Raw genomic sequence first — 11,830 nt, forward strand, 5'->3', positions numbered from 1 at the left:
AATACATTATAATTGCGCTAACTGTCATTCTTTCTATTAAAATATCCAAGAACTGAAATGTCTAGACCTAATAAAAAAAAATCTCAACATATTAAATCTCACCTCTTAATCCAACTTGCTGACCACCCAATAAACCCCAAGGACAAAAAGTACAGCATACACAGAAAAAGGAAGAGAAGATTGCAACACTAACTTAATCCGCTTGGTAACACTGATCCAAAAGCAAGATAAGGCTAGGCAGTCCCACCTCATATGGTGTATCATTGCCTTGACCTGTGTGCCATTCCAGTATAAAGTAGAATCCCTCACATTTCTTTCAAATTATCTTCATGGTATCTGGTATGTGCACATCTGTAAATTTTGTTTGATCAACCTTAACAAGATATAAGTAGGAAGGTTTAAATGAGCTGGAAAACTGCCTTCTATTTGCTCTGCGACAGCTGATTCTCTCATTTTTCATTCCAGGCCTCTCACAATAAATTTAAGTCCGCTTTCATTTTATTCCTAATTTGTTTAACTATATATCACCGGCCTGAGAAACCACTAAACCGAAAGTGAGGAACATGCAACCATCCAGGTGCTGTTGAACTATAACTCCCATCATCCTTGACCACCAGCAGTGTTTGATGAGGGGTGGGTGCATGCAAAGGTTCCCCACCCCTTTGCTACACCACTTACAGACTGAGCCGCTAAAAGGAATTCAGAAGCTCAGCAAGTGTCAGAACAAAAAACGTGACTATGGGTTTTCACTGTGTGAGGTATGCCCACATTCCCCCCCCCCCCTTTATATGCATTATTTCTAAAGTAGATGGAAGGGCAAATTCTGAAAGGAATTGTTGAAATGTGTCAAGAATTGGAGAGAAATCTGAGTGCCACCCTAGCAGATAAACTTTGTGGAGCTACATCTCTGCGGTCTTGGCCTTCCCACCCTCTCTCTCGTTTACAACACGAGCAAGAATGAAGTCACAGTGGATTTGTATGCTCTCAATGCATCTTACCAGGGTGCCTATCATCAAATGGATCCGGATCTCGCTTGCGGTACTCTTCTGTCTCCTTCTCAATCAATTCCGACATTCTAGAAAGGGGGTGAAGAAACATGAGCCACTTGAAATCCCCCTCAGAATGAACACTGCTAAAGAACTTCAAAAACCACTCACCCACCCACGTTCCAATTGTACTGCAGATGACTGAGACACACAGCAGTAATTCAGCAAAGGAAATAAATGAGACTCTGAAGTGCTACACCCTGCTGAAACAAGGTCTATGCTGCCTTGTAATAAATGGGTGATGTCTGCCCTCACAAGGCAGCCACCAACACAGGAACCCAGAAGACAATAAAGAAAGCATTTATGTTAACATCTGCTGTCCTTTAATATTTGTTGGGTTTCTATGTTGCGAAGTATCATCAAAAAATTATAGATGATTGCTAGACACTTGCAACTAAGGACTCTTGAAGTCCTTGTTTTTCTGCCATAATTTTTTCATGACACTCTGCCCCTCCTTGTTTCAGAAAAGCCTCACTGGGTAGGCAGGTTGCAAGCAGGACTGAGTATAGCATTGCTTGTGTAACTGCACTTCTGAACAACTGTACTTACCGAGTAAGGATAGGAACAATATCTTGCCCACTGCCATGCTCTTTTTCCCACTGCTCCAGCAAAGCAGTAAGCTCAGCCTTGGAATCCACAAGTTCAGAACATGAAGTCATGACTCACCCTAAAGGTGGAAGGGAGGAAATCAGTACCAACTGGAAAGGAGCTCAGCTCTCAAAGGCATTACTTCTCAAACAAAAATTGAAAAATCTGAGTTTTTAAAAGCACACAAATGCTGCAGCCCTAAGCAAATCGCACTGAAATTAACAGGGTCTACTTCCTACTAAGAACAATTAAATTAAGCTGGGTAGATGAGGTGATTTTCACAATTTCCCTGCCCCTGGCAAATAAAATTGTACAACTCTAGGCAGATGACACATTGTATAATGACGGACAAAGAGTTCAAAAGGACCCTTGAGTTAAGGACAGAAACTGGACTTGTAAAATGGTTCAATGATCTGTTTCTTTGGAGACTCAAATACTGTTCAAGAAAGGCCAATTGTGGTGTTTTTTAACGGCAATGTGAATCGCCTGGGAGTATTCAGTACTGAAGCATCATTTAAATTAAGTCTGAGCGGACCTAATAAATGTCTGGATGAACAGTGTATCTTGGCAGATACAAGTAAACCTCTCTGAGCTTTCCAAAGAAGAGCAGAACAGAGATCCACAACATTAGGCTGGCTTTGGCGTCCAGTCAAAAATATGCAGTGACCATGACTCTGGGACTTTCCCAAATCTTAGAATTAAATGACAATAATTTTATTATTTATACAGTGGTACCTCTGGTTACGTACTTAATTCGTTCCGGAGGTCCGTTCTTAACCTGAAACTGTTCTTAATTTGAAGGACCACTTTGGCTAATGGGGCCTGCTGCTGCTGCTGCGCCGCCGGAGCATGATTTCTGTTCTCATCCTGAAGCAAAGTTCTTAACCCGAGGTACTATTTCTGGGTTAGCGGAGTCTGTAACCTGAAGTGTATGTAACCCGAGGTACCACTGTACCTCACTCATCTGGCTAGGTTGCCCCAGCCACTCTGAGCAGCTTCCAGCACATATAAAAATATAATAGAATTGTACAGCTGGAAGGGAACACCAAGGTCATCTAGTCCAACGCCCTTCAGGGCACGAATCCTGCTCACAGCCATCCTTGGGTGGGCTTGAACCACCAAACTTATGGTTAATAGCCAGAAGCACTGACCCATTGTGCCACCTATCATTGTGCTGCCAAAATACAGAGAACATATCCTGCTTTCGTCTTTAGTTCCAATTTTGGAAAGCAGGTGGGGCGAGGGGACCCTTCCTGTAAAAACAAGCCCCAGCATTCACCTCCAGCTTGGAGGTGGAGACAGCATATAGGGATTTCCCTTGCCAAGGACCTCAGAAACCCAGTGAGGATGACCTATTCCCCACAGCAGCTTCAAGCTAGAAAAGAACTGCATCTTGCTGATTTGTCACTACCTTGCAAGGCACTTGGAACAGCAATGGCAAATAATAATAATAATAATAATAATAATAATAATAATAATAATAATATCCTCCCACCCTCCAACTTCCCTTACTAACTCAAGAGAGGAAGGTTAGGGTTCATCAGTTTGTCACCATGTTTCTATGAGGAAGGGCTGTGATAAAGTGGTAAAACATCAGAAGGTCCTCAGTTCAAATCCTGGCATCTCTAGGTGGGGCTGGTAATGTGCTGTCTGAAACCCTAGAGCCAATGCCAGTCAGTATAGACAATACAGAAAGAGATGGGCCAATGGCTTGACTTCCTATATTCATGGCACTCATAGCACCAAAATCATCTCCACTCTTTCCTAAATACATACTCTAGTCACATTTAATATAGGTAAACCACCATTCCTTCCCCCACCCCATTTTCCTAAGAAACATACTGAATTATCTCCAACCTTCCTCCCAATTTTGGAGCTGGGGAGGGAGTCAAAATTGCCCCTACAGTTATAGGCACCAGGAGAAAACATTCCTCTTCTCCCAGGCCTTTGGCTAATTAAACAATCTATGGCCTTTTATAGTGGGGCGGGTATTGTTTTCTTTGTTATTATTTGTCATTATTGTTTGTTTGTTATTATATTATGTATTTCTGTGTTTTTATACTACAAACCTCCATGTGATCTGCTGATGGAGGGTAGTATATTAATTTAATAAAATAAAAATAGTTATTATTAATTAATTAATAATTATTAATAAATACAAAATAAATAATGGGCTTTCAGAGTCACCAAAGCCCCACACAAATCCTCCCTAGCTTGGAAGCAGAGAGGAAAGCTGGAGCACATCACATTCATCAGAGGCTGGAAACATTTGCCATGGTGGTGATGTCAGCAAGTGAAACTGTGGACCCACAGAAGAGAATAGATTATAGTAAGGGAGTTTATTACAATAAAACTTGAGCCTTTAAGTCAGTCTTAACTAAGTATTAATTCTTTTTAAAAGCTGCCATGTTAGGCTTGCATTTATTCATGAAGGCCTCTCTCAAATGAACTTTCATAAAATTGCAGATCAACTCCACTGGAAACAGCAGACCATCACACAGCTACTGAACTTCTTCTGACAAGCGCCACACAGAAAGGGCTACCAAAACCTAAAGGTAAACTGTTAGGTCCAGTCGCAGACGACTCTGGGGTTGCGGCGCTCATCTCGCTTTATTGGCCGAGGGAGCCGGCATACAGCTTCCAGGTCATGTGGCCAGCATGACTAAGCTGCTTCTGGAGAACCAGAGCAGTGCACGGAAACACCGTTTACCTTCCCACCGGAGCGGTACCTATTTATCTATTTGCACTTCGTGCTTTTGAACTGCTAGGTTGGCAGGAGCAGGGACCGAGCAACGGGAGCTCACCCCGTCACGGGGATTCAAACCGCCGACCTTCTGATCAGCAAGCCCTAGGCTCTGTGGTTTCACCCACAGCGCCACCCGCGTCCCCTACCAAAACCTAGAGGGGTTTTATTACAGAGGACTCCTGGTGTTACTAACAGCACCTTGAAAACCCAGGCGGAACAAAAATACTGCTGGTGGGGTGGTGGGGGTTCCACCAAGGCCGAATTAAATGTTCAATTTGTTTTGGATGAGAATGCACTCCCACTTTCAGAATCAAGCAGGCAGCTTGAGTGTGCTTCTTGATCAAGCACTTTATGCCAGCTGTGTCCCATCCTGGAAAATCAGACCCAGCAAGTCATTCATGCTCACTACATCCAAACTTTTTCATTTTTCCACCCCTACTCTCCACAGAGTAGGTTGCCACAGAGCAGGTTGCCAGAGGAGGAACACATCAGGTTTCCTAGAAGTCTAACAATACCCTGCTTTGCCTTCCATTGCTCTGTCCATTTCTGCTTCTCCTCACCATCACCAAATACATAAAATCAAACCAACGGTTTAGACTATGATCCACAGACTGTTGACCCCTGGGGCTTTAAAAATGTATTGTATCAAGATATCTTAAGAATCACCCTCTTCCAAACAAACCTGTGCAGACTCTTCAGCTAGAACCCTGCTAACTCCTCACATACCTGCACACCTGAAGTACAGTGGGCAGATTTTAAGGGTGCTTGGGATGAGAGAAGGTAAATTTTTGTTGCATGACTGGAAGTCTACATGCAGTGTTGGATTCTGCCCATAATATGAGGCACACAACTGTCTAAAATCAGGACAGATTCAGTAATATTTTCCTAGTCTGCTGAAGAATCCAACAGTATTCAGCTGTGATCACATACAACATGTATTCATTGGGCAGATGGCAAAGTCAACTGGCCACTTTCCCAAACCTATGAAACTACACTGTTCAGTGGAGTAAAGAATCCTGGATCCTACTTTTAGAACTGTTCTGTTCCTGTTTTCAAACTTGCTGGACTTTTCATATTTTGTAAGTATACCTGCTATGGTATACTTGAAGATATTCAGTACAATTCCTCATTGCTCCCCAGCCCACACCAAATTTATTTGGCTCACTTTCAGTTGTCATTTTCAGGTGATTATCAGTCTTACTTACTGTGCCTTCTGTTTAACAGTAACATTTTCACTGTGCTGTTATTTATTTATTACAGCACATTTTCACTGTGCTGTTATTTATTATACTGGGAAATGTAAGCATATCCTATACATTCCCAGTGAGCCTTGAGTCCACAGTGGTGGAGAAGCCACACTCAATGCATAGCTTTCTATCTCACTGATATGCTGTTTCCTGAAAGGCAATCTGCACTTTATAGAGCTTTTCCCATCCACAAACAGATCCCTCTTCCCACTTTATCAGACATTATTCTAAGTGCAAAAGCAGAAGACAGCTGTGAATATATTGGCAGTACATCAGAAAGTAGCAGTTAGAATACACAGCCCAAGACTCACAAATATCTAGATATCTGATGAGTCATTTAGGGAAAGACCGGGGAGGAGGGAAGACAAGAATCTTAATCTGAAAGATTTTGAACACTGAACAGTGCAAGGCACACTATAGTATTTGCTTCTGTGTTCTGCCAATTCATTCACCCTGCAACCCCTGGGCTAAGCAAGTTGCTTTCTAAAAACAGGAAGGGCCAATGACAACAGGATCAATCCATATACTTGACCAATTATTTATTTGGTTACATAGTTTGAATTATAATAATATGCAATTTCATAGATTAGCTTCAAATACAGCTGTAAAAAAAACCTTGGCAAGGGAATGTGAGCTCAAAGGCTGCACACAACAATAATCAACACACACACATATCCACTCACCCCTGAGATCAAAGGATTAATTCCATGCCAAGGCAATGCTTTGTCCAAAGTATTATACAGGTAACAGGTGTCTTTTGTTAATCTGTAAACTCTCTAGTCCAGCAAGTTTTCCAATATGAAATGAAGTATAGTCACAGCTGATGTTCACAGCTGCACGAGAAACCCCAATGTTTGTACAGTACATTTAATACACTGCAATGAGTGGGAGGTGTTTAGGTCCATTTATGTGACCTAATTAGATGAAATTGCAAGCATCCCTACACTAAAGAAGTTATTGTTTTAAGCAATGAAGAAGTTGAATCTTCCTTTTCTAAAGAAACAGTTTTGCTTGAAAGCATTCTATGGGGCTACTTGTGCAGTTTCCAATGGACTTGCCACTTACCTAAGAGCTGGAAATTATCACCAGGATAGTTACACTGGGAACAAGAGAAGTCTTACTGAGTGCCTTGAAACAAGGCACAGGGTGAAGAAAACAGACAGTTGGAAACCACTGCCTCAGGGTGCCCTGAGGCAGCTGTTTCCAGTGTTAGAAACTCAGCTATATAATCTAATCACTGAATGGCGCTTTAAACCTAGGTTACAGTTGCCACAATGAAATATTTAGGCACCATTTCCCCCCCACTGGAGATTATTATTATTCATTTCATGTCTATACCGCTTTATATTTTAAAGAACAAATCTCTAAGCAGTTTACAACACATTAAAACATCAAATACAACAATCCAGAATAAAACAAATATAAGTTTCAAGGAAAATACTTCAGATCCTTCTCTAAGTGACTTTTTGCTTTCCCCAGTTGCAAACCTGGCACCCAGAGATCTCCTTGTGGTTGCATTTGGACTCATGTCTGTTGCCTGGCTAATTTCTAACACTGGCTGTTCCCAAAGGCTTCCTTCATCTTTCCCATAAAAGGTAAAGGTACCCCAGACCGTTAGGTCCAGTTGCGGACAACTCTGGGGTTGTGCACTCATCACGTTCTATAGGCTGAGGGAGCCGGTGTTTGTCCGCAGACAGCTTCCGGGTCATGTGGCCAGCATGACTAAGCCACTTCTGGTGAGCAGCACACAGGAACGCCATTTACCTTCCCGCCAGAGCGGTACCTATTTATCTACTTGCACTTTGATGTGCTTTTGAACTGCTAGGTTGGCAGGAGCAGGGACCGAGCAACAGCAGCTCACCCCATCGTGGGGATTCGAACTGCTGACCTTCTGATGGGCAAGCCCTAGGCTCTGTGGTTTAGACCATAGCGCCACCCACGTCCGGCTCGTCTTTCCCATACAGAAAGCCAAAGGAACACAACTTCAACTAAGTGTGCCTCTCTGCGTGTGTTACATATGCAAATGCAAGTATGTACCTACATACACCTGTGTGTGCATGCAAAAGAGAGAATGAATGACTGTTAGCAGCTTTTTTTAAAAAAAAGTTTTTTTATTAATTTTCTTAATAAACAATCATTACATTGAAAAAGAAAAAACAAAACATCTATATTCACTCTTAATATTAATCCATATTTTGGGATTCATCGATTCCCCTGACTTCCCTTCACGCCCTCCCCTGGTATCTTTGTGTTATTTTCATTTGTGCATGTCAACAAAAAGTCTTTATCTCTAATTACTTCCTTATTTAAACATTCTCCATAACATTACAAATGTGTGTTTTTTTAAAAATCCTGCTATTAACTTCCTTACATTGCTTTTGTTGTTAGCAGCTTTGCCTTGCCAGCAGCAGAGTGTTTCTGCCCTCCTTCCCAACCTTGGAATAAATACTTATAGTCAATCCTTTTCCTCAACCATAAGGTAAAGGTAAAGGGAACCCTGACCATTAGGTCCAGTCGTGACCGACTCTGGGGTTGTGGCACTCATCTCGCTCTATAGGCCGAGATAGCTGGCATTTGTCCACAGACAGCTTCCAGGTCTGGCGAACCAGAGCAGCACACGGAAACGGCGTTTACCTTCCCGCCGGAGCGGTACCTATTTATCTACTTGCACATGATGTGTTTTCGAACTGCTAGGTTGGCAGGAGCTGGGACCGAGCAACCATAGCTTACAGCTATTTCCTTTTAGTCCACAATTATCATCATAATCTTTTTCCAAAAAAAACTAAATCCCCAACCACTTTTGGCTTGCAGCTCCCCCCAAAAAAATAAGCAATGGCAAAATGATGCTGTCCTCTGGCCAAAAAAAAAAAAAAGATTATCCACCCCAGTATGCTTCAGCGGCAACCTGGGAGAGCGGCCAAAAAGACCTGGATCAAATCTTCACCATGGATTCACTAGGTGATAGTGTACTATATGGATGGGATTCAGCTAAGTTTTACTCAGAGGACACCAATGGAAATTAATGAATATGACTATACTAGGCCCATTAATTTCAGCAGGTCTACTCTTAGTAAAACTTGGTTGATTATCAATATAACTATTGTTCAACCTCAGTTCCTTATTTAGAAAAGAAAGAAAAAACATTTACAGTAATCTACTTTGCAAGATTACTGTGAAGATCCAAAAATAAACAAAGTATTTTGAATATCAGGCCAAACAAGAATAGGTATTTGATCAGTATATTCTGTAATTAATAGCAGCTGATAAGGAAGGAGCAAACTGAGACAGGACCAGATCAGGTCTAGCCCCTGCCCTGCCCCACAATCACCCCACCACCACCATTTCACCAATTAAAATCACACATACAAACCTGCTATTTTCCTACTTTGAGGGAAAACGTACCCAATACTACCTATGGTTTCTCTCTGTAGAGCAAATAGCTTCAGGCGACATGTGTTTACATGGGGAAATGTAAAGGCCTGAGCAGTATTATGTTGTGATCAAGTCAAATCTTGCCACCCGCCCATGACACTGTATGACCCAACCACCATGGGCATGGATGGAATGGGAGAGTGGCGAAGATGCATGTCTGATGACCCTTTCCCTATGCAAACCTGACAGGTGTTTAGATGGGGCTATGCAGATAAGGCTTACTGGGAACAGTTCACATTGAGCTTCATGGAACAAAGAAAGAGGGTTGTGCTTCAGGATGTAGTTACAAGGGAAGACACATATCCCCACTACAGTAGACCAATGCCAGATCTACCCACTTCCCTGCCCACAACCATTTTGCAACTAGCACAGGTCGAATTGCGACCACGCTGAAATCTCTGGATGCCAGGTTGGTGACTAAACATCTCCATCTGGCTGGCCCCTCCAACTATCTTAAGCAGAAGAGTTTATTTACTGCCTTTATTTCCTACCTTTGTCTCCAAGGAGTGCTTCCCCCTCCCCAGTTAATCCCTACAACAACGCTTTGGGACTGGGACAAGGTCACCCAGTGAGCTTCATGACTGAGTGGGGATTTGAACCCTGATCTTCTAGGTCCTATTGACACTCTAACCACCACTACACAACACTATCTTCCTAGAGTATTTCTGCTGTGGTGTGGCTATATAAAATAAGTAGGTAAATAAATCTGGGGCAAATAAAATGATACTTAGAGAAGGATCTGAAATATTATACTTGAAGCTTAAATTTGTTTTATTCTGCATTGTTTTATTTGTTTTAATTTTTATTTGTTTTAATTTTATTTGTTTTAATGTGTTGTAAACAGCTTGGATATTTTTTTCTTTAAAATATAAAACAGTATAGAATGAAAATAATATTAATAACAGTAACAACTCAGCTGGAGGGGGTGACACCTAGACATACCATTGTGGTGACTGTAACCTAGGTTTAAGGTGCCATTTGGCAATTAACTTATATATCCGAGTTTCTAACACTGCCCACAACACCTGATACTGGATGGCCTGGCTTCTACCAATATAAGAAACCAAATGCAAGGGCTGCAAGGTAGATTTTCACTCCCTCAGAGGTCCCTGTAATATGCAAGCCACTGTCACCCTACCACACAGACATTGCCCATAATGTAAATAGTCAATAGTATATTCCAAGAGAGAAGCATCACAGGTGATCCTTGTATTAGTCAATATCTGGGGCTAAGTTCTAAAATTAAAGATACTACAACTCAAACCAATCTAAAATTTCTTCCCCACTCCAGCGTGTATGAAGCAGGGTTGGTAGTAGCTTCCCATTGGTCTGGGGAAAAGAATTATTCACAGGCACAAAGACACAAGCAACTTCGCAGAGCTGAATTCTGGCATCGAAAACAGTTTCCTAACTCAAACTAAGCCCTACAATTGGTGTCGCAAAGAGAAAGGTGGTTCACATGGGGGGAAGAGAATAAGCTTCGGGCAGACAAAACCTCCCTCGAGAGTTTATATAAAAGCTGCCACGGCGCCAGCGTCCCTCCCCCACCCTGAGAGGTGACAGCTGGGGGCCAAAGAGGAAGAGAAGAAAAAGCGGGTTGGGAACAAAACAGAAAAGGTATGCTCGCGCTACCAAGATCAGCAAGGACCAGAAGCCGGGCAAGTAAATGAGGAAGGGAAGCGGGGGCAGAGGAAGAAACTACCTTCTACTTTGCAACACATGTTGGTCTTTGACCCCCTAGCATCGCCCTCACCCCTCTTCTCCGCCTCCAGCACTTTCGGGGGGAGGGGGAGGGGAAAAGCCGAAAGATGCAGGGCGATCCGCGTGGAGACGAGAGAAAAGTGAGTTGCTCGCCTACCAGGGCAGCCCTGCGCGCGTTGACTCGGAACTCGGTCGCTCCGCGGCTTACGAAAAACATGCCCACGACCGCAACCCTTGGCTTAGGTATATCGCTACGTATCCCCCATATGGGCACTTCCCCCTCGCACGCGACCCCCTCAAACTCCCTTCCCTTCTTCACACGGGGAGATAAAGCGAGAGCCAGCGCCGTCTCCTCTCCCTTTGCTCCCGGCCCGGGAGGGCAACGCGGAGAAGGGCCCGAGCCGCCTTCCGCCTTCCGCCCCCCCCCCCACCTCCCGGTCCTGGGCACCGGCGAGAGGGAGCCAGGAACACATGGGAGCCTCGCTGCCGGGGCTAGGAGGCAGCCTCCGCGCCGTCCGCCCAGGCGGGCTGCCGAGGCGGCCCCCACCCCGGCCTGCGCCTGTCACCGGCCTCGGCTTGCCGGCCTGCCCTTTCCCCCCTCAGCCCGGCCCCCTGCGCGCCGTACCTGTCCGGCGTCGCTGCTGCCCCTCTCGGCCTCCTCCCGGCCCCCCACGCACCGCGGCCCGGCGGCTGCTATCACTATGGCGGGCACACACTTTGCTCGTCACCGCGCTAGAGCTCCGTCACCCCCCTCCCTCTCCCACGCGCTCATCGGCTCGCTCGCACGCACGCACGCCGGAGGGGGGACGGGACGGCGCGCGCTCTGGCGACAGGGAAATGTAGTCCGGGCTACCTGCGCGTGCGCCGCCGAGTCCAAAGCCCGCTCCCTCCTCTCGCAAGGCACTTTGGGAGTTGCAGTCTACTGTCCCCATAATAGCGCATCTCTGTATCTCCCGCCGATAGGCCGCTCGCTGCGTGTTTGACAGCTTGCTTGCCCTTACTGCTGTCGAGGAAATAATTTTGAAATAGAAAACGGGAGCTGGAAGAGCAGCTGCTGAAGGAGTTGTCAA

At 44.4% G+C, this 11,830-nt stretch overlaps 1 protein-coding gene across 4 annotated transcripts in view; it reads right to left on the reverse strand.

Moving 5' to 3' along the window:
* The window catches only part of DCAF1 (DDB1 and CUL4 associated factor 1), a 50,416-nt gene extending 38,873 nt beyond the window's left edge, over nucleotides 1-11,543 (reverse strand). For 2 of the 4 annotated variants that reach the window (XM_028718711.2, XM_077924758.1), the window contains exons 1-3: nucleotides 11,386-11,543; nucleotides 1,596-1,713; nucleotides 999-1,075 (exon numbers count right to left, since the gene is read on the reverse strand). In XM_028718711.2, the coding sequence (XP_028574544.1) occupies nucleotides 999-1,075; nucleotides 1,596-1,705 (187 nt within the window). In that variant the 5' untranslated portion in view covers nucleotides 1,706-1,713; nucleotides 11,386-11,543. Of the gene's footprint in view, nucleotides 1-193; nucleotides 374-998; nucleotides 1,076-1,595; nucleotides 1,714-11,385 lie in introns of those variants that run through there. The other 2 variants (XM_077924760.1, XM_077924759.1) reach the window with 2 other exon arrangements.
* Nucleotides 11,544-11,830: the final 287 nt, after the last annotated feature.

This window comes from Podarcis muralis, chromosome 2 (assembly GCF_964188315.1).
Source record: "Podarcis muralis chromosome 2, rPodMur119.hap1.1, whole genome shotgun sequence".
NCBI lineage: Eukaryota > Metazoa > Chordata > Lepidosauria > Squamata > Lacertidae > Podarcis > Podarcis muralis.